Source organism: Phodopus roborovskii, unplaced genomic scaffold (assembly GCF_943737965.1).
Source record: "Phodopus roborovskii unplaced genomic scaffold, PHOROB, whole genome shotgun sequence".
Taxonomy (NCBI): domain Eukaryota; kingdom Metazoa; phylum Chordata; class Mammalia; order Rodentia; family Cricetidae; genus Phodopus; species Phodopus roborovskii.
This window is the reverse complement of record NW_026126470.1, coordinates 28,681,096-28,708,503: the sequence shown is the minus strand read 5'-3', so window position 1 is coordinate 28,708,503 and position 27,408 is coordinate 28,681,096. Positions and strand designations below refer to the sequence as shown.

The 27,408-nt window shown below is 50.0% G+C and overlaps 1 protein-coding gene across 1 annotated transcript in view; it reads right to left on the bottom strand.

The window, feature by feature from the left end:
* Positions 1–27,030, bottom strand: part of Clic6 (chloride intracellular channel 6) — a 36,202-nt gene extending 9,172 nt beyond the window's left edge. The window contains exons 1-3 of the mRNA XM_051191910.1: positions 25,884–27,030; positions 1,101–1,210; positions 420–545 (exon numbers count right to left, since the gene is read on the bottom strand). Coding sequence (XP_051047867.1) covers positions 420–545; positions 1,101–1,210; positions 25,884–26,951 — 1,304 coding nt within the window. The 5' untranslated portion in view covers positions 26,952–27,030. The remainder of the gene's footprint in view (positions 1–419; positions 546–1,100; positions 1,211–25,883) is intronic.
* Between the last annotated feature and the right edge of the window lie 378 nt (positions 27,031–27,408).

Sequence of the window (27,408 nt, the reverse complement as noted above, 5' to 3'; positions counted from 1 at the left end):
TGCCAAGCTGTGGAAACAAAGAGGTTGGTTTTAAGCGTCAGCTCGGTTGCTGATTGATACAAGAAGATCCCGTCCAGTGTGGGAGGCTCTGCTTCCTAGAAAGGGGGTAGGGGAGGGACCACAGGAGCAGGTGTCAACACGCATTTCTCTCTGCTCCCGGTTGTGAACGTCATGCGGCTGGCTGACTCCCTACCCTGCAATCGTGGACTACAACTTGGAACTGTGAGAAAATAGACCTTGCCCTCCCTTCAGCTGCCTTTAGTTAGGGCGTTTCCATCGCAGCGCGGCAGGAAGGAAACCAGACCAGAAGCAGAGCCCATCTTAACTCAAGGTGTCTAAGCTGGCTGCTTCCTCTGCCATCCTGCACATGACCAAGGAGGAAAGCACCCACAGAGCTGTATCAGTTCTAGGAGGCCTACCGTGGGGGAACTAACTTCTCCTCTAAGAACTCCTCAATCTTATTCACGTCCGTCTTGACTTCACCATCAAACGTCATGAAAGGAGGGTTCGTCCCAGGAGCCAGGTTCTGAAGGTCCGCAGGCTTCCTAGACAGGAGGGAAGAGCAGTCTGCGTGGATGGTCTCGGCATTTGGAGTCATGGCCGAGGCTTAGTCAGAAGTGCCCTCACCATTTGAGAGATACAGCCCTTGAGAATTTGAAAGTGTTCCGTGACTTAATAAGATGGCTTGCAGGAGATCAAAGCCAAGGAATACACTAACAGATGATGGTTGAATTCATCCCTCTGCAACCCCTTTCTGGCTGCAGAGATGGGAAAGTTAACTCTTCAGTGTTACCAGCCAGCAGCAGCGTTGGGGGTGGAGGGCGCACAGCCGCTGGATTGCAGGGAAAGCAGGCTAGCCCTGGCCCCCAAACGTTACTTCCTGCAGCCCCTGAGTTCTATACAAACCTCACTACTTGGCCAGCACTCGGTCTTCGTTTCAGGCTAAAGGACAGACATGCCATTACATGCCCATGGTCCCTGGCAGCATACATGTGCATGCTTGTGTATGTGTGTATGCATGCCTGTATACATGAAAGAGTATGTGCCGTGTGCAGGGAATTAGGTCCAATTATGTCAGTGACACAGAAGCCTTATCTCACCTTTTCAGGTCTACTGTGGTCACATTGAAGATGACACCCTTCAGCCAGAGGATCATAAAGAGGCGCTGAGAAAATGGGCAGTTTCCAATGCTCTCGCCATCATAGCCAGCCTGGGTAGGAAAAAAGAAAGAGGTCTTTATGTGACCTATTCTCACAGTGATAGATGTCAGCAGCCACAGCGCAAGCGCACAAATTATGAATGTTTATGAATAGTCATGTTACTGTACATAGCCTTCTAGGGCCGTTTAACACAGGGTCTACACAGGTTAGAAATGGGTTGATGGGGCATGTGTACACTCTCTCTCGCTCTCACACACACACACAAACTCTCACACACACATGCACATATACACACATATGCACACACTCTCTCTTGCTCTCATACACACAAACTTTCTCTCTCTTACACACACATACGCACACACACATACACACATTCTCTCTCTCTCTCACACACACACACACACAAAATGGAAAAACGGGGGTTGGGGCTGGAGAGGCGTCTTAGTGGTTAAGAGCACTGACTGGCCTTGCAGAGGACCTGGGTTCAGTTCCCAGCACCACACACGGCAGCTCACAGCCACCTGTAACTCCAGTTCCAGGCGATCAGACTCCCTCTACCGGCCCTCACGGGCATTGCATGCACATAGTCCATATACACTCAGACAAGTATGCACATAAAATAAATCTTATTTTTGAAAAAATGTATTTTTAAAAATCTGATACCTAGTAGATGCTAGCAAAGCTATGGAGGTTTTTCCCTGGAAAGTATCACGCTATCTCTGGGGGGGGTGATTTTCCTGAGACTGAGATATTATTTAAAAAGACAAAAAAAAGAGCGAGTAATGCCAAGGCCTACCGGGTTCTTGTGTCTGGTTGTTATTTATCTGGTTGTTCCGAGACAGACCCTCACATCACTCAGGCTGGACTCAGACTCATCCATAGCTGAAGATGACCTTGAACCTTGGTCTTGCCACCTGACGCTCCCCAGGGCTGGGATTGTAGGCATGCACCACTACGCCCACCCTTTACTTCCTATCTTACTATGTAATCACTTCTGCCTCCGTGGTGCTATCCACTGTCAGACTGTCACCATAGCTGGGCGAAGCCAGCGTCATACACGAGGGTCTCTGGCAGTGAGTTAACCTTTATTCTCTCTCCAACCTCGGGTATTTTGTGACAGCAACAGAAAACAGACTAATGCAGAATCCATGACCATGCAATTACTCTTTAATGGCAAAAACACAGCCACATCCCACCCATGAGCTCTATTTCTGCCAGTGTAGTCATAAGAAAATTGAGGGTATAAGGCACAGGGCAGAAAGTCAGCTACCTGTTTATATGGAGAATAAAAGAAAGGGAAAATGGCTCAAAACAAAAACAAAACCAAAGTAAAGAGTACTCTGGAGGTGAGTCACCTGAGGGGTTATGGATAATAAATTAGTGAGCAAAAAACCCATGAATGGATATCCCTACTAGTTAAGAGGAGAAATAATAACCGCTTGGTTTCTTAAAGTACTAGCTGTGCAAGCTGGGTGCACAGAAGAGTAGCCTGCTGACCTGGAGTCCCCTAAGCCCTGTGTCTGGGTTCTATGTCCCCCAAGCCCAGGCTTCCCTTCCCGCTGCCGGCATGGATTATCTGCCTATCAGAAGCGAAGCATCTGGGGTCCCCCCAGGTGATGGCCCAGTGGCTGGCAAGTGCAACGTTGTGACTCAGACCCCCCAGTATTCTTCACAATGCTGTGGCATGCGACTCTGAAACACTGCCCTACTCGCCCACCTGAGGATGCGCCTGCAGGGACCCCATCGCCCTGCTGCCCTGGTCTCCTGCTGTCTGGCCTGCAGCACAGGCAGGCGAGCTGTGTAGAATCCCCAACCCCTGGGGTCCTACTTTCTCTCGCCTGCTGCAGGTTTGGGCACAGTCAGACTCAGTGAAGGAGGGTAAGGGAGAGGAGGGCGAAGGGGTGTGCATTCTGGCCAGCCCTGACTTGCTCACCGGCTGGCTTTTCAGCCTCTTGTTTTTATAATAGCTCTGCTGAGCACAGTAATGTTTACAAGGTGATGGTTCCCCTTGCCCTTGGACCTGGTCATAGCTCACTGTGAACGGCGCCAAGCCCTGCTGAGTCCTCCTGTTATATAGCATGTCTGAAGGCCACAGCACACAGAGAAGGACTGGACGTAGGCGGACCTGTGCTCCCAAACTCACGCCCACGCCCTCCTTCAAAATTGTCCTCACCACTCAACAAAGGCTGGAAATAAGGCTCCAGGAGCAGGGCATTTCTAAAACATGTAAGAATTGCTCTTGTCATTCAACTCCGTTGGGTTCCGTTCAGCTGCCAGAGGCTTGATAGGCATGCACGAGGACCTGAGTTTGATCCCCAGAACCCATGGAAAAGGAAGCCAGAGCTGCCCATGCTTGTCATCTCACTTCATGGAGATGGAGACACAGATCCCCGGGGCTCAAGGCAAGCTCAGGGACAACGAGAGCTCCTGCTGGGAAAAAATAAGGTGGAGAAGAGCCAACACAGACACCAACACCAACCTTTGGCTTCCATGGGCACTCACACGTGTACATGCTTGCACATGCATGTACACAGACACACATACACACAGTTAAAACCCCTCAAGCTTAGCAGGCTTCGTAACAGATTTGCAGCTGACAAGAATGGCCCTGATAGCCACAAAACAATGAAGACATGTGTAACTACCCATGATTCCCCCATGTGGCCTTGACACAGAATTACCCCAAGCAAGAGCAGCCCATAAACTGAGGGCTGCTAGGCATCTTAGCGAGCTGCCCCAACTGCCAATAAAACAGGATTTACATATCCAGCATTGCCTCATCTTAAATTGCTCTAAAACTTTCTTTCTAGCTCAGTCTGCTGTAAATAAGGGGGTTACGGGAACAGGGTGGGAGGGACAGGGACGCCTTGCTTAATTTTATTACTTTAATGCGCTTCAGTGCTAGGATGTGCCAGCAAAAATAAAGGCGGAGATACGCCATCTCCATGGTCCATTATTGAGCAATAATGAGAGTAGGTCGCCTCGCCTGTATCATTAACCCGCCAAGATGATGGGATAAATACATATATATTTGGAGTGAATAACTGACACTGTCCCCATAATTGGGAGGCTCTATCATACGGGGTTTTATTTCCCAGTGTTGGTAATTCTCTCCGGCTAATTGCACTCTGGGCTGAGATTTCTCAGCAGGGTTCTCCGCCTGCAGGGGAAGTTTTTGTAGGTCCACGTTTCTGATTAAATCAAATTAAGTAGCTTGAGAAATTGGAGTGGGTTTTTTTTTTTTTTTTTCATTTTCATTTTCAGTAAAGCTTCAGACACTGAAATGCTGCATTTTGAGGGACATCTTAGATGGCCGGTCTCAGAGCGCAGCAGGCAGTCTTATAGCCTATCCGCAGAAGTTTCCTTTGCAAATGGCATCTGCCCTGGACCATGGGGATGCAGAAACACTGCTGGTCCCTGGCCTTCAACTAATCAGGGGACCCCAGGGTATGGGCAGGAAGCGTCTAGCCAGCAATGCAGTAGTGAACAGGTCCTCTGTGCCCCCCAGGACCTCCAAACACCACAGCTTCCCCCACTAATGGCCACCTTCTTACCCTGGATCTGTGCAAGGAATTGTTTGTTACCTGCCAGTTTCTCTCCTTTGACCGAATGACCTTTCTGATGCCCTAGAACAGTGGCTCTCAGCCTCCCTGATGCTGCGACCCTTTAACACGGTTCCTCGTACTGTGGTGACCCCACACACACACACACACACACACACACACACACACACACACACACACTATAAAAAAGTTCTGTTGCTACTTCCTAATTGTAATGTTGCCACTGATACGAATCATAACATGCACATCCGAAGTGTGACCCCACAGGTTGAGAGCCACATCGCCACCGTCCACCGTGGTGAGTGAAGCTACCGCTTTCAGGAGACCTGGTAGACATCTCAACGCTGGTCTCACGGGTGACAAACCTCAAGCATTCACGGTGGCTCCCTGACACCCCAACCTTCATTCTTTCCCATACATATACCTACCAGCTTACTTTCTCAACTTCTTGGTTCTACCTTCTTTCTAGAAATTTCTGTGTGAGTCTAAATTGCAAACATATTCTGTAATATAAACACATTTTTTTCCCCCTGCTCTTAGCAAATACAGTGAAAAACAATGTCGGGTGTTGCGTTGAGATGAGAAAGCGATGAGTTTGATGTCCCCAATTCTCCGATGCCCAGATGCCAAATGAGGAGAGAGGACCCCTGCACACGTGTCCTGGGCAGAGGAGTCTCCTGGTGCTCCCAGGGGTTAAGGGAACCAGAGTGGGTTGGAGGGATCAGAGAGTAAATATGGATGATTTGCAAGGCACTGAAGAGAGATAAGAAATGGTGGCCGCTGGCCATTCTTCCCATTGTACAAGGGGAGGCACAGATCAGAAGGAAGGTTGATATGGATGATCAGAGTCCCTCAGAGGGGAGGGGAGTAGAAAAGTCTTGGTGGCTTTTCTGCTGCTGTCATGGAATCCCAGAGGCCGGGTAATGAACAAAGGTGACACCTTCATTTCTCATAGCCCTGGAGGCTGAGAAGTCTAGCGCTGAAGGCCTCCTGGCTACGTGAGAGCATGGCAGATAACATCACTCCTGAGGTCAAGAGAGATGAGCACATGGGCAAGAACCACCCCGGACTCCATCGTGTGTCTGCTCCGTGGAACATTAAAAGCAAGCAGATGGCCCCATTCCTGGGTGGGGCCGTTTCAGGATACGTGGGGACTGTCCCCCTGGGCCCTTGAGGGAGGGCTGAGGTCCCAGTGAGCCAGGGACCCCATCTGTTCCTGTGCAGTCATTCTCACAGGCACTAGCAGTTGCCAGCAAAGAGGAATCTCAGGCAGTGACTGGGACAATACTTGCAGAGACTTTATTGGACCAGTGCACCCCGTGGGAGCGCCCCGTGGGAGCACTCTGTGGGAGCACCCCGTGGGAGCACTCGTGGGAGGACCCCGTGGGAGCACCCCGTGGGAGCACTCATGGGAGCACCCCGTGGGAGCACTCTGTGGGAGCACTCATGGGAGCACTCCGTGGGAGCACTCTGTGGGAGCGCCCTGTGGGAGCACTTGTGGGAGCACCCCGTGGGAGGACCCCGTGGGAGCGCCCCGTGGGAGCACCCCGTGGGAGCACCCCGCTCCTTCCACTGTGTCAAGAGCTATGAGTTTCTGGGCCTGTGTAAAACCCACACATATTGACTGCAAAGAGATGTGGCATGCTGAGTCGCTTCTCCCACAAAGAAAGGGACTGGGAGATGGACAAGGAGGGCAGCAGGAGCACTGACTGACTGAGCGACAGCCGGAAGCATCTTCCCCGAGCCACCTCAGCCCCTGCCTCCTGCTGTGATGGCGATGGCCTAGGGTTGGAATCTGAGACATCTGAGTTTCTATGATGCTGAAAAAAAATTACAATACTCTTCATGATCCTAATTTATGCATTTCTAGTTTGCTCCTTCCCCGTCGTGTGTGTGTGTGTGTGTGTGTGTGTGTGCTCAAGCGTGTGTGTGCAGGTGCATGTGTGTGCGTGTGTGCGTGTGCATGAGTGTACGTGTGTGCATGCGTGTGCATGCATGTGTGTAGGTGCGCGTGCGTGTGTGTGCATGAGTGTATGTGTGTGCGCGTGTGTGCACACCCGCATGTGTGTGTGTGTGTGTTTGTGTGTGTGTGTGTGTGTGTGTGTGCAGGTGTGGTGCGCTTGCCCGTGTTGTGCAGGTGTATGTATGATAATCAGAAAGTGACATTGGATGTCTTCCACAACGGCCTTCCTACCTACCTTAGTTTCTTGAGGCAGGGTCTCTTGCTGACTGAGCCCAGGGAATCTGTCTGTCTCCATCCCACAGTGCTGATGTTCCAGATGTGTACTATGACACCCATATTTTTCCATGGGTGCTGGGGATCTGAACTCAGGTCCTCATGCTTGCATAGCAAGCATGCACTTTACCCACTGAGCCATCTGTGCCCCGAGCCTGGCGACTCCATTTCTAAGCAGCATTGGATCAGGGGAAATGAAAGGCTTCAGCCCCTCTGCTGAATTGCTGTGAGCCTCGGTCTGTTTACCTGCACTCCTTGAGCATCGTGCTCTCCTTTTTAAAAAGGAAGATTTACTCTGAGCTCATGGGTCAGTGTGTAAAGTGCCTGCTCTGGCAGCACAGAAACCACAATTTGGTCCTCTAGACTCTGCATATTTTAAAAGCCGGGCATGATGGCACATGCTTGTAATCCCAGTGCTGTGGAGGGGAGACAAAAAGGTCCCTGGGACTAGCTGGCAGGCCAGACAGCCTACTTGGAAAGTTCCAGACCAATAAGAAATCCTGTCTGAACAAACAAGGTGGGCAGCACCTGAGGTACCAGCCAATGTGTGTGTGCGCATACACACACACACACACACACACCACACACACGGGCAGGGGGCAGGGATAAAATCACTGATATGCCTAAACATCTTGGGGCCCAATAAAAGGAGCTATTATTGTCATATTATCAGCAGCAGCATCGCGACTCTCCCAAACCTGAGCCCATCAGGACAGACAATTATGGAATTTAGGGTACCTCTTAACAAGCCTCAATTAGTGTGATTTTCATGCCAGCCCACGCCCTCCTGAGGGAAACGGATTTTTTTTTTTTTTTTCCCTCTCAACAAAGTCACCCATCCCACACCTACAATGAGGAAATAAATAAATAAATCTTCAGCCAGGAACCACCCTGACCTTTTAATAAAAGGTCCACTGAGGTGAGCCGTGCACACCTTGACCTGGGCAGGGCTGATGAGCCCAAGGGAGGATGTGACACCATGCTCATAAAAGCCTCGTCTCCTTCCTGACTTGGGTTAGTACTAGGACACCCAAGCAGGGGTCAGCTCGCGCGGTTTGCCCAGGACCACCTGAGTCTGTCGCTAGTCTCTAGCCCCTGTAAGTTCCAGGCAAGCCGGGACGGCTCTTCACCCTAACACCTGGGCAGATGTTACGAGAGTCCTCCTAGGTCACCCAGAAGCAGGCTGCCACACCCCTGCCGGAGAGGATCTGCATGTGAGGACACAGCAGATTCCACAGCTGGCAGTGAATGCTGAGGAGGTGGCCCCAGACCCCATCGGCTCCCACAGAGACGGAGCAGACAAATGAGAGACCTATGCTGGTACAGAGAGGAGGCAGGACCTGAACAAACAGCCCAAGCCTGCCCAAAGCTAACCCCAAGTCAGCTCCGAGCCTGGCTTCCGCTGAGCTGGACTGATGAAACAAGCCATCGGGTGGCCCACAGCCCCAGCAGTGCCCAGTGCAGAACATAACAGACACGCCTGACCAGAAGACACTACACAAGCAAGCTGGGAACAAGGCCCTCCTCACTCTCAAAGCCCCAAGTCTCTCTCAACAAAGGCCTCTCTTTGTTTTTCTTCCATCCTCCAGGGGGCTCCCCGATTCAAACCAGAGTCTGTGTTCAGACTGCCTGGGGACAGCTTGCAGGAATCCCCCACACTGTTGCCAGAAGGTCCTGGCGGTTTCTCCTCTGAGGAAGTTTCGACTCAAAAGACCTGTATCGGCCACACAGGTTCCCATAGGCTACAGCTGCCACCTCCATTCCAAGAGGGTGCACAGCTCCAGGCATCTCCTGCAAGCAATAGGCGCCCCCCCCACGGAAAGCCCACCCCACACGGTCTTTCACAGGTAGGATCATGAACTAAGCAGTCACACTATGAAATAACTGATGGTGATGATGGTGACAGTGGCCATGACCATGAGGATGACTTGGACATACACAGCATTTATTCTGTCCCATTTACCTAAATTACTACGATCGATCCTAACAAGGGCCTCGGTGGATATATGTACTTTGACTATCTCTGCTTACAGGCGAGAGAGTTAAGATACAGAGACAGACAGGACAGACAGATAGACAGACGAGGGGCCTGCCCAGGGCCACACAGCAGGATTTGAGCAGAAGGACCGAGTTAGTGTGAATCCAGTTCATCTCGCTCTAGGCGAATGGGAAAGAGTCCTGCCCTGCCTGCGCCTCCATCGGAGCCCTCACAGAGCTGGGTGGCACTTTCTGGATTGCCTCCCTCATCCCTGTTGTACAAGGGTGGCTTGGAAGGATCACAGAGACCATAAGAGGTTGGAAGGACGATGCAGCAGGGTTGGGTTCTGGCTGCCCCATCCTGAGTGGGGGACCAGTGGGAAAAAGACAGCCCACAGCCGGGTGGGCACTTGCAGGACTCGTAAACAACAGCCCACCTCTTCTAACCAGGAAACGGAGGGCAATGAGGTTGACTTTGTAACTCCACCCCCAACCCCCCCCCCCCAGTGCAAGGAGCCCTCCTTGACTAACAGGAAGTCGCCACACTGACCCTGCAGGGTTGGCATCCCAAACAAAAAGGATGGAGACCTACAAAGGCTGTGAGCCTTTGTCCCCTGTCTGTTTCCAACAGGGCAGTCAGGGACAAGTCTCCAAAGGAACACTCGCTCAGTCTACCCATTCCAGGCCACCACAGCCCTGTGCCACACCCTTCATGTGGCCAGCCACATTCATGTGGGTCTGAAGTTTGGTTTTTGTTTGATGCGGGTAGAACGTTGCCCCCACTGGCCACTAAGAGTTTTCAGTAGAAGCAGGGGGAGTGCCGGGAACTAAACTTCATGCTGTCATCTCAGACTGACCCTCCCCTTTGATGCCTGAGGGTACATCTTCAGTTTCAGAGAAGCTTGGGAAATACTCCCCACCTGGCTTCCCAAGCAGGTCTACCCTCGACCACCACTCCCTCTACCATGGACAAAAATAAGGGGAAACAAGTTTGGAGACTATTTCCTGACACAATGGACAGGAAAACATTAAGCCTTTAAAGGCACCAGCATCCTAACACACAGCACCTCTGAGCCTTACCAGGCAGAGACGTCTGTGTGAATGCTACCAGGCAGAGACGTCTGTGTGAATGCTACCCACGTAATGAGTTTTGAGATGCAGGTGTTATCCTGCATGCTTAGGGTGGACTAACTCAACCGTGGGGGTTCCCAAAAGTGCACCCTTCTCCTAACTGCTGTGAGGAGAGTTTTCACCAGGGAAGGACAATCAGAGATGAAAATATGCACTCCAGCTGGGTGGTGGTGCATGTCTTTAATCCCAGCACTCGGGGGCAGAGGCAGAGGCAGGTGGATCTCTGTGAGTTTGAGGCCAGCTTGATCTACAAAGCTACACAGAGAAACCCTGTCTTGAAAAACCAAAAAAAAGAAAAAAAAAAAGAAAGAAAGAAAAGAAGCAAATATTCAGTCTAATGTGTTCAAGGAGGAAGTCACAGGCCCAGGAGAGCAGGTGGCCTCCAGCAGCTGGTGAATAAAGAACATGGACTGCCCCCTAGAGCCTCCGGAAGAAACCAGCCCTTCGGATGCCAGTGAGAGGCCATCATGCTCAGACCAGCAAAGCCTTAAGGTAACAAACCAGGCTTGCTTAGGCTTTCTGGACTCTGGCAATCTGTTACAATGGAACCAGAAAGCTTCTACCGTGGGACTTCCGATCGGAAATCCAAACCTTTGCCTGAGACAGTCTGGCAGGTGAGCCACTGTAAATCAGGAAGAGGGACAACCTGTGACACTCACTGCTAGTGCTTAGCCCATTTCTAGAAACTTCCTTCATGGAGCCGCTCCAGGGATCTGTGTATGGCCACAGGCGCCACAAAGGTCATCGAGCTTCCTTTGTCCCAAGCTAAGAGACAGAGCTTCTATGTGAGCTCCAGAATTCCCAAAACTGTTTTGGTGTCAACACCGGAGTCCTGTTCACACACACACACACACACACACACACACACACACACACACACACACACACCACCTCTGGAAGCAGATGAAGATTTCTAGCTGGATTCACAACCTGTCCTCTGAGCCCTAGCCACAGGGACAGCTTTAGGAGGGCATTGGTGCCCCTTAGTGGTGAGAAGATATATTTTCATATGTGTCTGGACTCACCTCAGCCCTAGCAAATAGTCCTGACTGAAATGTAACTAGGATTTAACCCCTTAAAGCGCTTTAATCACCCAGATGTCCCTAGAACTTGGGGAAGTGTCCTGCACAGGACTTCAGTGTTGAGCAATACATTTTATGGCTGAGGAGAGGGATCAGTCAATACGGCGTTTGCTGTACGCGCTTAGAGACCTGAGCTCAAGTCCCTGGCACCCATATGCAAAGCCAGGAATCTATTCTCACATATCAACTCCAGCGCTGGGCCAGAGGTGGGAGCGTCCTGGGGCTTGGTGCACAGCCGAATCGGTGTGCGCTGAGTTCAGTGAGCACATACACTTCTCACAACATAAGGTGGAAAGCAGGAGAGGGAAACAGCTGGTGACCGCCTCCAGCCTCCACACGGCACCGTGGGCAAGGCCACACACCACACACGCCACCGTGGGCAAGGGCACTCACCACACACGGCACCGTGGGCAAGGGCACTCACCACACACATGCCACCGTGGGCAAGGCCACACACTACACACATGCCACCGTGGACAAGGCCACACACCACACACGGCACCGTGGGCAAGGCCACACACCACACACGGCACCGTGGACAAGGCCACACACCACACACATGCCACCGTGGGCAAGGCCACACACTACACACATGCCACCGTGGGCAAGGCCACACACCACACACGGCACCGTGGGCAAGGCCACACACCACACACATGCCACCGTGGACAAGGCCACACACCACACACATGCCACCATGAGCAAGGGCACTCACCACACATGCCACCGTGGGCAAGGCCACACACCACACACATGCCACCGTGGGCAAGGCCACACACCACACACGGCACCGTGGGCAAGGCCACACACCACACACATGCCACCGTGGACAAGGCCACACACCACACACATGCCACCGTGGACAAGGCCACACACCACACACATGCCACCATGAGCAAGGGCACACACCACACACATGCCACCGTGGGCAAGGGCACACACCACACACATGGACATGTGTCTATACCACAGACACATGAGGGAATAGAAAATACATCCAGAAACTCTAGAAAAACAAGAACAAAATGTCTCCCCTACCCAACCCTTCTGTATTCTACCGAAAGCTGTCAAGGGAGCGCTGCTTTCTCCTCTGCACAGTTGACAACCCACACACACCTGGGCCCTTACGGTGGGTGTGCCCTTGAGCACGCATCTCCACCTCGGGTCAGCAGGTAGATCATGGACAGTTTGCTAGGAAAACAGGAACTCCAGATTTGTTCATTTCTCAACACTCATTGAAACTGGAGGGTGGAGACGGGGAGGGGCAAAGTGAGCCGCACCGGGGGAGGACAGCCACACGCTGGGCAGGACGCACTTGACGCGTGACAGAAGCCCTGAGTGTCTTACAGTGCGGCTTCCTCAATCTGTCCTGAATTCCCTCGATCGGTCACAAAGTTCTTCAGACACGTATAGCTTAGGGGAAGGGGTGACACCTGCCCTCTCTCCTTTTTCCTCTGCGATGTTTGTAAGAATGAAAGGCCAGGGCTTCTCGTTAACAGAGGGGAAGGACCCCAGGGCCTCAGAGGCTTTAGGAATGCTTTCTTTTCTTCTTCTTCTTGTTTTTTTGTTTTGTTTTGTTTTGTTTTTTTTGTTGTTTTTTGTTTGTTTGTTTGTTTTTGTTTTATTTTTTTGAGACAGAGTTTCTCTGTGTAGCTTTGGAGTCTGTCCTGGAACTCGCTCTGTAGCTCAGGTTGGCCTCAAACTCACAGAGATCCTCTACCTCCTGAGTGCTGGGATTAAAGGCGTGCACCACCAACACCCGGCCAGGAATGTTTTCTTTTTAACAAGCAAAGATGTAGAAACCAGTGCTCTGTGCTCAACTGTTTATACAGGAGGCAATGATCACCTACATGACAAAAATCTGTGAGATTCGGGAGAATCTACCTAACACGTGTTCCCATAACCTGGGTCTGCAAGCCTGACTCTCAGGAGACTATGTAGAAAGAACATGATGGTTCAGGGTGATGTCTTTCCTTAGGGACAACTTGCAGAAGGTATTAACGTCCCTGTGAGAGGATCGACTCCATGAACAGCAAACAGGTCCACACCTTCTACGCCTTCCTACAGACAACCACTTTCACAGGGGTTGGGAAGTGGGACAATCAGGTTAACACTCTTGATAAATTCCATCTTCTGAAGACACACTTGCCAGACCCCTGTCCAGAGTGTAAGGTGGTATCTTCAGACCATGTGCTAATAATGACTGCAGCTGGTCACTGAAACTCTGAAGGATGGTCACAGAATACTCCCATCACCCTGGCGCAGCAGCGTGGGAGGGAATCTGCTCATTTGCTCCTTGGATTGAAGTTTTTAATGGGGTGGTGTGGCCTTTGACAGGTTTTGCTTCCTTTTAATGACTGGAACAAGAGCTATGTCAGTTTGGGTCGTTAGCTTATCCTGGAGTTGTCTTCCTTAATGGAAGAACTTTGACAAGAATAAAAAACAAAACAAAATTAAAACCAAAAATAAATGGGCAGCTCTGAGTGCTAACAAAATTATTATAAAGAAAACATGGGTGATAACATGAGACACATGGGACCCGAAGTCCGGTGATATCACAGGGAGATGGGGCTCTGCTTCAGGGCAATTCGAGTCTATCTACAGCTTCGTGTTTCAGAACCCCAGGCTGTGGTAACCTCCTCCTGTCTGCTGACACTTGGAGAAAATAAAATAAGTCAGCTTGACTAAACCAAAATGCCAGGCTTCGCCAGCTTTAGGGGCAAACCGGGCTACGGTTCTACTGGTGAGAAGGGTCAGAGGTTAATCAGGTGACTGTGAGGTCTCATCCTGTAGAGTGTACCAGAAGGTGGTGGTAAGCTTTCAGAAAGTCAGTCATGACTTTTACAAAATAGTGTAAACAATCACAAAATGTTCATCCCAAAGGATTGTTCTTCACTTTTAACAATCCAGTGTCACTTGGCATCTTGTAATAATTAAACCCTTGTACAGTCAAGGGTTCTGGGTCAGGATGATTAATATACAAAACTCCAAAGTTCTTTGTCAGCCACTCTGTAGGTGTTAATAGTTCAAATGAAGCATGTCAGGATACTTCAGACAATACAGAATCATCTGGAAGCTTTATCCTCCCCATCTCCAACTTTAGCCTGGCCCAAGGCCCAGTGGGATCAGCTGCTTGCTAAAGGGGGAAACACAACGGGCCGGCCAAGGTCAACACACTGGCTGAGATAGAAGGGAACCTTCTGGATGTCACATGCTTTCTTTGGCAAGTCCTCCATCCCCGCCTTCACGCTTGGGAAGAGAGGAGAGGGGTTAACCCTGCTTCAGGGTTCCCCAACCTGGGACCAGCTTGACATCATTGTCTGAAAACAGGCATGAAGCAAACCCGGAGAAGACTCACGTGATGGTGGCTCACAGCTTTAATCGCAGCACTCGGGAGACAGAGGCAGGTAGATCTCTGTGAGTTCAAGACCAGCCTGGTCTACAGAGTGAGTTCTAAGACAGCTGTTATGCCGAGAAACTATGTCTCCCCACCTAAAGAAGGAGGAGAAGGAGGAGGAGGAAGGGAAGGGAAGGGTCACTGGGGTGACCAGTGTACACCAGCCTGAACTTGAGAGAGAGCAGGACTGGCTTGTCACAGAAAGACGCCTTGGAAACCCTCTGGCTTCTTTAGGGAGGGGGGAGCAGTTGGGACCCTCACTAACAGCAGCAGGGACCATCCAGTTGGCTCTGTATCCCTCTGTCCCTTGTCTGCCCCAGCTAGGACAGACAGCAACCAAACTCAGAGGCAGGAATGAGGCTCTCTTTGCAGAGTGAGAAGCTAATTAATAGCTAGATGGACAGGCGCCTGCCACTTGAGGAAGAGGGAAAAGAAAGGCTGGGGTGGCCTCAAGTCCACCCCATGCCCTCGCTACCATGTTCTATCCTGCCTGGCGATCCCACCACACAAATATTATGGGTCGCACTTCTCTTAGACCATAAAGGGGGAAGCCGTCCTACGTGAAGCCAGGTTTATTTTAGCAAAAGTAAGTGAAAGTCTACACAGAGAGCCAGCCCCTGCGGGGGAGCGAGGTGCGTTGTCTGTTCACTGTGTCTGCACGTTCCTCGGGGGCTCTGCGCCATTAGGAGGAAAGCCTCCACCCCATTTAAGTCAGAACTGGCTCCCTTCGCCTCCACTCCACCCACTCCCAGATACACTGTAGAGCTCAAGACTATGGAACTCAGACGCTGCCTTTTCAAACAGCCCCCTAACCCTAAACGCAGTCTCAACTGGGTGTAGTTTTTTTTTTTATCCTCGTCAACCGTTGTAACAATTAGTTTTATTATAAGAGAGATCGGGGGTTGACCCACATAGCTTAATTGCCTAACCACATAGCTTTCGGCTTTCAAACGCTTAGTGATGTTGGTGTTCCTTGTCACAGCAAGTAAAATCAAGTCATGAAAAGTAGGTAAACAAATAAAATGTCCCTTGACATTTTTTTTTTTCTTATGTGACTTAAGCTCAGAAAATGCAGAGCTATTTTTAATCCCCGGTTAATAATATAGCCCAATACCAGCCAGAGCTTTTACATGGAGATGAAAAGCTTAGTTCCTTGTAAAATTCTCACAAGGAATTACTACAACAAAGGAACGCCTTGTTCTGAGAGCCTGCTACCGCACACCCTGTGCTGTAAGTTCTTGAATGACAGAGTTTTCCAATCCCTAGACTGACTCCAAGGGGAAAGTATGCAGAAACCAAACAGGAAGGCTGACAGTGGCTGGAAGCCACCTCCTCTGCACACGGTCCTGCTACTGCCCCAACCCTACCATCTGGACCCTACCTTCTTATTTGCTCGTATTTGACCAACCTAGACATATACGAGCTTACACGGACCCATCACGATTGACACGGGACAGACTGCCCCTGAACCGGGAGCCAAATGATTGTTTTGTTGTACCTTGTGAGAGTTTAGAAGTAGTCTCTGTGTGTGCGTGATCAGCGGCACACACGCCCCAGCATGCACGGGGAAGTTTGGAGACACAGTTCCTCAGGAGTTGGCCATCTTGTGTGGATCCAGACACCCAGCTCAGCTTTCCAGCCCTGCACAGCACGTGCTTTTTTTTTTTTTTTTAACCCTCTGAGCCATCTCGTCAGCCCTGCTGGGTCATTTAGACACAGCCGTCCAAGTGACGTTTGCACCCCACAAGGCACTGGCAAAGCTGCTCAGCATTCAGCCGGTGCACGGACTAGGTGTGTGAAGGATGATGTAACTTCACACGGTGTTCAGTACCTTGAGAACAGAAGCTGTGAGTCTGAGTTCAACTGGCACCATCAGATGGACCTGCCTGAAGGAGGTATCCCCACCGTGGTGATCTCAGGATTACCAGTGAATGGTCAGAAGCGAGGAAATCCTCAGCGGTAAAAAGCACCTAGCTCTGAGACAGGGAACTGCGGGGACAGCAACCTGGGGCTATCCTTGGCTTGGGCTCTACACACACATGCCTCCTAACGATGCAGCTGGCCTAATACACACACCTCTCTACGAACAATGTGCCTAGCAACCCCTTAGCAACGGGACCCACCTGAGCTCATCTACACCTGCACTGAGCTACACGTATATCTGATTTTATCAATGGCAGTAAGTTGTTCCCCTTGGCAATGCCCCATCTCTATTCAAAACGTCCTAAAACAAACATGGGAGCCACGGACAATGGGCCAATCGGGCTAGACTGGTTCGAGATGTACGTATAAGACAAACTGTGTTATCTGAACGAACTTTTAGGAGAGTCTCTGATTTGACTCATGCTTATTTATCTTATGCATGATTGGATGGGCACATTATTAAAATCAGATACATCGTGGGAAAAGACATGGGTATTAAGCAGAGGTTTACACAATCTAAGATCATCTGTCAAAAAAGGAAGCCACCATAATACACCCTTAGCTACCAAACTCTTGCTCCCCTTGAACCTCAGAAGAGAAAGTTCCAACAATAGTCATGCCCCTTGAGCCCCTCACTCATGTGGTCCACTGTAATAAAGTTCCTTGCTACTTTTGCTGCCTGTTTAAGCTTTTGTTTCAGTTCCTTGAATAAGAAGCCAAGAAAAGTAAACAAAAAAGAAAAACCTGGAAAGACCCTGACTAGACCTGGACCACATCATTGTAGGGGTCATATGCTACCAGTCATCACGTGAGTCAAAAAGGTCAAATCAGATTCAGAGGGAAGAAAACCAAATCCTATTTCTCAGTGTGCAGCACATCACAGAATACAGTCAAAAGGCGTGTTTGTTTCCTGTTGCCTACCCTAAGGCACCTGATTGGTCTAATAAAAAGCCGAATGGCCAATAGCCAGACAGAGAAAGGATGGGCGGGGCTGACAGATAGAAAAGTAGGAGGAGAAATCTGAGCTCAGACAGGAAAGAGAAGAAGGAATGTTGAACGAGGGAGATGCCGAGGCCAGAAGCCAGGCAGCCGCCAGACAGACAGACAGACGCAAGAGGCAGTGAATGTAAGACATGCAGAAGGAAATAAAGTCTGAGGCAGAAGGTAAGTAAACAGGTTAATTTAAGTTAAAAGTGAGTAATGAGCCTGAGCAAGGCTGAGCCTTCAAAACTGATAAAGAGTCTCTGTGTCACGATCTGGGAGCTGCTTGGTGGCCTTAAAGAAGTCTGCTACAGAGTCCCATTTAACCCACCACACTATGGGAGTCCATAGACTCAGCCCTGGACTGGAACACACCAGAAAACGTCAGCAAAGCCTAAGAGCAGCAGAGTTGTGTTCTTACACCCAGCGGCAGGAGGGGCTATGCACACGGTACTCACCTTAGCAACCCCCAGCATGTGCAACAACTCTCCCATCATGGCTGCCACTCACACCTCAGAGCCATCAAACGTTGGTTAAGACGCCAGTGAAGAAAGACTGCCCCCCCCATATCTGATCGCTGCCACCTTTGAGCTTTCTTGAGTATTGAATCCCGCTAGGAGTATTAAACAGTGCCGAGAAGTCACTGAGTGCAACCTAAAACTTCATCCAGTCTGATTATTCACGGGAGCAGGGCTCAAACAAAGAAAACCAAGTTGTGGGAGAGATCGCATCTTCCCAGATTTCTTCGACCCGGCCTCCAAGGTCCTGACACCAAAGGCACCAGGGAGAGTTGGTTTTCTGCCTATCCAGACCAAGGGTACCTTTGTTCCAGAAAGCTCCAACACACACGATGGCCGTGACATGCCCAGTAGCTTGGCCACTGCTCTGGGGCCACATCGGAATATGGTGTGTACCTCAGTCAGGGTTGGGGACAGTGGTTGCCCTGCTTTTATCCCTTCTTCCTACTGCGGCTCGAGATGCAATAGCGGTCCTGCTGGTAAAGATGCACAGAGAACTTCTCCTTGCTTGACCGCTGTATCCCACGCCCAGAAAAAGAGCAAAGCACAAACAGCAAGCACTCAGCGGGACGGCTCCATGCAGCCACCACCCCTCTGCTTGTGAACTGTTCCTGCTGATTAAAACCAAAAGGAGAGACCAAGACTGCAAGAGGGAACCCTATGCATTTAAGAGGAGCACTTAATATCTCAGCAAAAGAAGGGAGAGACGTCCAGGCCGGAGTAGCCTACATGGGTTCCCAAGCCAACGATGACCAGAAATGACCATGAAAACAGGTCACCCCAGCCCACGACAAACACGTTCCCATGAATGTAAGTGGAGAATATGCCAAGACAGACAAAGGTCAGGAAGAATAAGATTTCCAAAGGCCGTTTGAAAATCTGATAAAGGACCTACATAATCGGCCGCAGAAAGCAGGAGCTGTCTGTGTCATCATCATCAACAACAACAGAAACCTGAATTGAATGACAACATCACTCTCCACCTTCCGGATTCTACGTGTCTGATAACTCAGGACCTGAGTGGGGAAGGCCCTGGAGAAAGCAGAGTGGCGACAGGACGTCAAGGGAACTTTAATTTACAAAACTCATCGTTGGGAAGGAAAATTATCATGTTCTACACACACATCCCTTTTCTCCTGACAATGCCATTCCTAAAAACTTAGCTTCCAGGTACTGTAGCCTGACCAGAAGGATGTTCAGTACAGTGCTGGTTAGTTCATCAAGAGAAGAAAACACCTACATATGCATGGAGGATTGATCACAGAGTTCATCTACCATGAGAGTGCATAGGCATTTCCAACAATCATAAAGGATGCTTTGGAAGAAAATGTTAACATACTGAAACAATGTGTTTCTGGTACACTGTTTTTGTAAGACACAAAAGAACCAGAATTGATGTTTGTAAGATGTATCCTCAGATACTTGACTTTCCCTTTAAAAGGTGATGCCTGGTTCCTCTCCCTTTGAAGGATGGACTTGGTAGCTGTAGTCTGATGAGCAAAACTCACAGAAGTCACAGTTCTGTTTTTGAGACAGGGTCTTGTATACGGCCAGCTGGACTCCAACTTGGTATGTAGTGGAGGATGGCCTTGAACTTCTCTGACTTCCTCCATACCCAATTTACATAGAGCCAGGGATCAAACCCTGAGCTTTGAGCATGCCAGGCAGATATTCCAGCAATTGAACTACATCCTCAGTCACCACACTGTAAACATTTGAAATGAAACCATGTAAGGCATTGTGACCTTTTCTTTGTTTTTCCTTGGATTCCTATAGTAAGGATAGCCACAAACCAGGTGGGAAGGTGGGAATACAGCCTAACATGAAAAGGAGTTGAACCTCCCACCAAGAGGCAAGTGAGTCAGCCATGTTGGGAGGAGGTTCTCTGCCTCCATCAATCCCTCACCCCTACCCAGCATCCTAAAGTCTGAACAATAAGTGTTTAAGTCCAAGGATTCTGAGTCTTGGCATAATTCTACAAAGCAATGAATAACAAATCCACTGAGGGGACAAGCATCCAAGTTTGCTGTGCACAGATGTCTCTAAAAGACCTTCAGTGCTTATCTCAGAGGAGAAAAGCTGGAAAACTCACACTCAGGGGTGGAAGAAGACTCGCTTTCCATTGCAGTAGATATACAGGCTATGCTCATTTTCCCCAAATGCTAGTTTTTATCTTTTCAAAAGAATGCAGAGTCAGGCGTTGGCGGTGCACGCCTTTAATCCCAGCACTCAGGAGGCAGAGGCAGGCGGATCTCTGTGAGTTCGAGACCAGCCTGGTCTACAGAGCTAGTTCCAGGACAGCCTCCAAAGCAATTCTGATGTCACTGAGTAAGAGCGGTCCTAAACAGGTAATCTGGGAATACTGCCTCTGATAATAGCTGCCTCTGAAAAATGTCTGTGGATACTGATGAAACCTTAATTCATCTCCTTCTTGTGGTCCTAAAATATTCGTCTTCTTTTGATATTTTCAACCACTTAGAGATGAATAGCTAGTCTTAGGTTTCAGATCAACAGATACTGAACCAACTTGTCTCCTCGCCTCCCTGTGCCTAGGGAAGAGCTGGAAAGGACAGGGCCATTAGTCAGCTCTAGCCAGCGGAACAGAGGGGAAATCCACTTCCAGGTAAAAGAGTTAAGGCGTGGAACCGAGGAGACGGCTGCTGGCCTGTGTCAGACCTCCCTGGTGAAGGTCGGATGGAGGTGGAAGAGGCTGTCTCTCCACAGCAAAGGGAGAAGAGACATGGAGTGTCAGACTGCTCTTGTTGGAACTGCCAACTACTGCATCCTATTTCTTGAATAAGAAAAAAAATAGGAAGCCGTTTGCGCCCCTTATAACTGCAACTGAACACATGTCTCCTGATGCCCTTCTCAACATCAGTCACCACGGATTAGCTCTGCTCAGAAAACAAAACTTTGCTGCATAGACGCAGCTGCTCAAATGCGGGCCAGCCACTTTAGAAAGACTGGAAGAGTTTGCACTGAAGATGATCAGGGCTCCTGCTGTCTGTGGCGCAGAAAGGGACATGCTTGTGTATAACCAAGTATAACGAGACATGCAGCTCTCTCTAGTAGGGACAGCTGTGTCTTCAAGCCCTGCTACTACACACACCCACACCTCAACCTCTTCACTGGGGTCACCATGTGCTTTGTGATTGGCTAAGAGCTGAGACAGGCAAAGCCACAACTACTGTCTCTATTTGCTTCCAGGCAAATAGAGACGCTCCATCTGCGGAGCTTGCTGAGTATCTGTCCTCCATGCTATTAGGCTCTGAGAGGACAAGAACCTTCAAGGTCTTGCTTTTTTGCTACAGTATCAATGTGACCCCTAAAGGTCAAGTGCTGAAAATTTGGTCTCCAGATCCACATTTGGAGGTGGGAACTTTAGTTAGGGTTATGAGGCCATGAGGGTGAGGTACACATGATAACCCTGGTAAAATAGAAAGAGACCACAGCTAGTCCTATCGTTTCAGCTACTGGCATCTCTGACGTGTTGTAACGCAGCCATCCAGAAGCAAATACCATGCTGTTGACCCCAACCTCTTGAACCATGAACCAAATAAACCTCTCTGCTTTATAAACAACACAGAATCCAGTATTTTGTTGCGGTAACTTCAGGTCTTTAGTTTATAGCATCTAAAAGATGCCCCAATGTGCTCTGATTCTAACTCAGTGTCCAAATACAGTACTTTGTGTATTCCAAGATAACAGATCTTGAAGCCCACTATATTTTCCTGACCCCAAAACATTAACCAGAACCCGGGCTTTTACACAGCTCCTCAATTCTTAGGCCTTCTCTATGCATCTAAGAAACACTTGAAGGATCTACTGTACCGTGTCTTACTTGTTTCAGATACCGCTGAAACAGATAGAGCAGCAGAGCATGCCACACTGAGAAATGCTGGCTGTGTAAAATCTGGGCCCAAAGACACCGCAAGTGAGGAGGAGAAGGGGGCACAGCTGCTCCCCTGAGGCTCAGTGACAGCAACATTGAGCACAGTGTGGGGCAGGGACACAGTCCCAGCATGCACAGCCCCACAGCCGAGACGTCCTCAGAGACCTTGAAACCATCAACCTGAGCACTCACCTGTCGTCCCCAGAGGGCCAGGTTGGAGGGTCGAAACAGGTGGGCCCTATCTCATTCAGATTAGTGAGTGGTGTGACTACCCATCTCCTCCACCCCACCGCAGTCTGCATATACAATATATACATTGTGTCCCGTTGCAGGAGAGAAACAAGAAAAAACCACACATCAACCCTATCCCTCTGCTAAGCAACACTGCTGGTGACATGCATGTCATTTTCAAAGCAATTTTAGGAGACAATCAGAAGACAAAGGGCGAAAAGACTAACATTGTGGGGGCGCGTTGTTGCTTGTTTGCCTTGAGTGAGAGCACATAGTACTCACACTGTTGGGAAAATAGCATCCCCCCCACCCCACCCCACCCCCAGGTTCCCTAGAGACCAAGCTCTACAGAACAGGTCTCAACATGTTCTCTCCAGGCAAAATGTTCACAGGGAGCAACAGCCTGCTGGTCGACCAGTAGTCTCTAAGAAGCAGGCCCTGGCATAGTGCTGTCCAGCTGTGTAGTGTGGCAGTGCTTGACAGCCTTTTAAATTAGCTTACTTTTTTTTTTTCCCCTGACGGTCTAAGCAAGCCCACAGGCTGTTACACCTGAATGTTCTAGTTAAATGTGAGTTGTGGAAAACACAACCTGAGAATCCTTAGACTCTAGCTCAGGGTCATTCACTGGTCACATGGAGAATCTTTATGTCATGTAAGATGTGTCAGAAAACCCAATCTCAAGACTCACTCCCCGAGCCCTAACCCTGCCTCAGAGAACACAAGCTGGATTTGAGACAGTGTTGGGAGCCAGACTTCCCTGATGGTTAAACCATTGTGGTCATTTAGTTTGTTGATCGTTGCCTCACCCCAACCTCCAGTGTGTGCTCTCAGGAAGTCCTTCCCTAGTCCTGAGTGAAAAAGAAAAACATCTCTCTTAATAAATATATCTGGGGAATCAGCCTATAGTCTGGTGGCCTAGTTAACTCTTCTCCAAGGGAAGAAAAGATTAGCAGTTAATGATTAGCCATTAATTGGACACACAAAATCTCAAGGGAGTCTTCCTTGACATGAAGCACATCCCTGTGTATTCATAGAATAAAAGAATTGACAACTTATTAACATGGTAACTCTCATAATGATGAGCAATATACAGTCTACCAGATGGCCAAAACCATACACTGACTTAAAGCTATATTTATCATTAGTCTCTGTCATTAGGATACCTTCTAGTGTATATTATAATAAATTGTATTTAAATAAATGTATATATAGTAATAGACAAAATATTATAGCTAATGTATTTCTTTATTATAAAAAACAATAAAAGGGAAAAGGTCACAGACAGAATGCGAAATGCATTGTTGGGAAAAAAATATTGCTATAGCCAAAAGCCAGACTTCAAACAGCATCTCCAGGAACTCAAGAAGTCAGCTGTACCCCAGGAAAACCACCCGAGCACGTGACTTAACACCCTAATAAAGCTGTCAGCCTGTGGCTGTGGACTACAGGGTCCACCTGAAAGGAGGCGGGGAAGAACTTACACAAGCCTGAACTGGTAACAAAATGTAAGTTTGACCCAACCTCAGGGGTTTTCCAACACAATGTGGCATTCTAGAAGACATGGTGACAAGGTTTTTGTAGTTGCTGCTTTGGGTTCCTTTGTTCCTTTGGGATTCTTTGTTCCTTCTTGGTTTTTCAGAGGGGGTGATTAGTAGATCAGCAGAAACCAAGAGGCCTTATCGCCATGAGGCAGGACCTAAGTGACCCTCAGGAGCTACGGCCTCCCTATTAGGAAGTGTATGTGTTTCCTTAGAGAAGAGTAAAGGCAAACAGGGAGTCTGGAGTCAGCAAACCCATAACCTACGGACACCAACCACGGGCGAGCTCCCTTAATGCAATCTCTATCTTATGTACATTCACCATGGGTCAGCTCCCTCAGTGCAACCCTGGCCTTTGTCTATACCAACCACAATACCCACAGAGATAAGCTGTTGTTTTCATGACATTCTGATCCTTAGCAAATGAAAATCCAGTGCCTAGAGGGAGTCTCCCTTAAAAATGGCGGAGTGGAGTGCTCTATGTCAAAGAACCCTGAAGGCAGCAGTGAGCACACTCTCCGACACTATGCTAAGGCAGAGCCGAGCACAACTCCACTGGCTTCACGAGATCTATTCCTGAGACTTCACGATAACCGCCAAGGGTAGGTGCCCTCAACCTTGGCCTGCAGTTTGCACTGGGGATGTAATGATGCATTCTATCTGCCCAGGGAAGAGGACATGAAGGTGCAGGCAGTCTCCTGCAGGCAGCTGACAGCCAAGGGCAGGGCTCTCTTGGGGACCCCCTCGGGCAGAGGGTGAAAGTGGTGCCAGTTTTCAGGGCTGGGAGGGCAGGACTGTGGTTGTCCTCTGCCGCTTAGTACTTTCCTACAGCCAGAACTGCAGTGCCGGTGGTGATGTGGACCCCCACAATGCTAAGGGAAGATGGGAGAGAGAGGAGGAGAAACTGAGGCATGAAGGACCTGTGCCTGGGCCAGGAAGTTGGGTTTACTTGAAAGTCTATGGTAAACAGATTAAAGGGGGGAGGGGGCAGAGGATGAAACAGAGGAACCAGTAAGAGCCTTGGTTTGATGTGATCAGAGCAATGCAAAATTTCCCCCAGGGAAACAGACTGGGGTCACCTAGCTCAGGCACTCCGTCCCTGCAGGACCAGCCTGGGCTTGGGTCCATCACCTTTCACACTCTCCCAAGGTCTTTAAAACAGCGTGGGGATCCCAGCCATCCAGACACTCAGTTAAATCCTCATCCTCATGTTGATCTCCTGGGAACATTTTTTTTTTCCACTTATTAAGATCTCAGACAAGGAGGTTTAGACCCAAGTGGCTCCTGTAAGCCTGAAAGTATTTCTAAAGGATTAGGGTTCTACATGAAACACATTCTTCATCTTATTATCTCTAGCTTCCTGGGGTCTCAGCAAACGTCCTGGGAAGACTTTTTTTTTTTTTTTTTTTTTTTTTTAAACAAAGCTTTCGGTGTGAGCCACTGCTGGACATTGTCCACTTTTTTTTTTTTTTTTTTTTTTTGAAGCTTTGAAAAAAAAAAATGCCTGTTTACACTCAAAACTTCCTCCTCATGCCTCTACGGACTCTTTCAAAAATGAAATCGTGGCTTCCTTCCTGACTAGAGGGAGCGCAAACTACACAATGATGTTCACAAGCTTCCAGCATCTTTAATTCTTTCAAAGTAAATCTTAAAATGCCCAGTAAAGAGGATAGCATAAGAGACTTCCCACTGCACACACACACACCCGCCCCCAACCCCGAGCACATTATCTGCTCTACCAAAACGAAATATCTTTTCGCAGCTGGCAATGTTGAGCAACCCTAAGCCTCTGGGAGCTAAATCTGGAAATTCTTACAATGAACCTACCTGTTCACATTCTTTCACTTCAGGGATTAAAGGCTTCTTTGGCAGAAATCTTTTGAAGACCAATAAGGCGGATCACTCTTTGTTTTCTCTCCTAATTCTTTAATAACCTTGGGACTAGAAGGGCCAGCTAGGGTGTTCAGGACAGGGGACGATGTCACTAGTAACAGCCCCAGACCTGACTTGCAAACACTTCCAGGCGGAGCACCTGACCCCCAACCCTCACACCTCGGTGCACACTGTGGGCTCTTCTGCAGTACCTGGCACCTCACACACACTAGGCAAACGCTCTGTCACAGCCCTAGCTTTTCCGAAATCTTAGCTGTCCCTCTGGATGATGAGTGGAAGCTCTTGTGCGTGGATTTGGTCCTGCACCAGTCGTATGAGAATGACAGGGTAGTCCTATGCCCGGGGATGTGAGATTTACCTTGACAAACAGGGTGATGTCATGCTCCTGTCCCGGGTCCTCCATCTCCGATGCTGGGCCATTCTCCCTGCGGTCATTCACTTGCCCCAACTCTTCTCCGCGCTGAGTGCTGGGCTCCTCAGGGAGGTGGTTGCTGAGCTCCGCCTGGGACTCCTCCTGTTGGGTGACTTTGCCCTCCTCTTCATCAGGGCTGCCGTCGGAAGTCTTCTCCTGCATGCCCTCCTTACAGTGTCCCTCCAGCCCAGGTTCTGGCCTCGCTTCTTCCTCCCCGGTCTCCTCCTGGAGCCCTCCCTGCTTCCCATCCTCGCCAGCGTCTACCCTCGCCTCCTCCGAAGCTGCTTCTTCCGGCCGGTCTTTCCCCGGGGCTCCGGCTTCCCCCGCGTCGTCTGCGGTTGGAGCTCCCGCCAGCTCCCCGGAGTCGTGCCCTCCGATCTCTGCGGCTGCGACCTCAGTCGCCTCGGCCTGAGGCTGAGAGATGCTTTCTCCTCCACTCTGAGGCTCACCCTCTGACCCATGTGCCTCTCCTGCGGGTGCATCTGTATCCATGCTCTCCCCTGCAGGTCCCTGGGCTTCTGTATTGATCTGCGATCCTGGTGCACTGCCCCGCTGCGCTTCCAGACCGGACTCTACCTCTTTCCACGCTTCTGAGGTTGCGGGGTCCTCCGGCTGTTGGCGATCATCCCCAGGGACCTCGGGGACCTCACCGTGCGGGTCTAGCCCCGGGCTCGGCTCTCGCACCTGCTGGGCGCCCGGCTCCTCCTCGGCTTCCTGCAGGAGCCGGGCGCCCTCTGGGTCGCGCTCTGCAGCCTCTGCTTCACCCTGCGCTCCGCTGGCGCTCGGAGTCTCGGTCCCGATCCCTCCGTCCTGCCCGCAGCCTCCTTCTTCCTTCCCCGAGGCCGTCGCCTCTGCGCCCGCCCCCTGGTCCTTGGGCGCCTCTGCAGCTCCCTTGCTCGCTGCCTGCTCCTCCAGGCCCGCAGCCCCAGGTTCTCCTAGTCCCTCAATCTTCCCACCTTCAGGTTGCTCCTGTGGACCCGGAGAGACTTCCTTGAGCTCCGCAACCTCAGCCATGGTGAAACACTCTTCTCGACGCTGCTCAGGGGTGAGGGACAGGGGCTGCCAAGCCCCCTCCGAGAGGACACCCCACTCCCTGCTCTGGAGGTGAAGGTTTCGCTTGATGCGAAATCCAGCCGGTCCCAAGACCTTTGTTCCTTCGCTCTGGCTTAAGATCCCTGGGCTCTTCCTCTAGCGTGCCTTGCTTCTCCTAGATTCACACGGGACCCCAATCCTAGCGCGCAGGCCAGAGTGTAAAGCTAAAGAATGCAGCTTGCCTCTTGGAACCTTAGAAGAAATGGACTGGTTCTCTTCTGTCTCAGAAGTTGACCACAAGTCCCCAGAAGCAACTCTGCCCTCCTCGGGCTTGGGCGGGGTTTGTCTTCCCCAACCCCCACCCCCAGCCTATTTGGGTGGCCTGGGAACCTAGCCAATGATAGCCTTTCTGTGGCTTTTGTGGATTTTAAATGAAAAG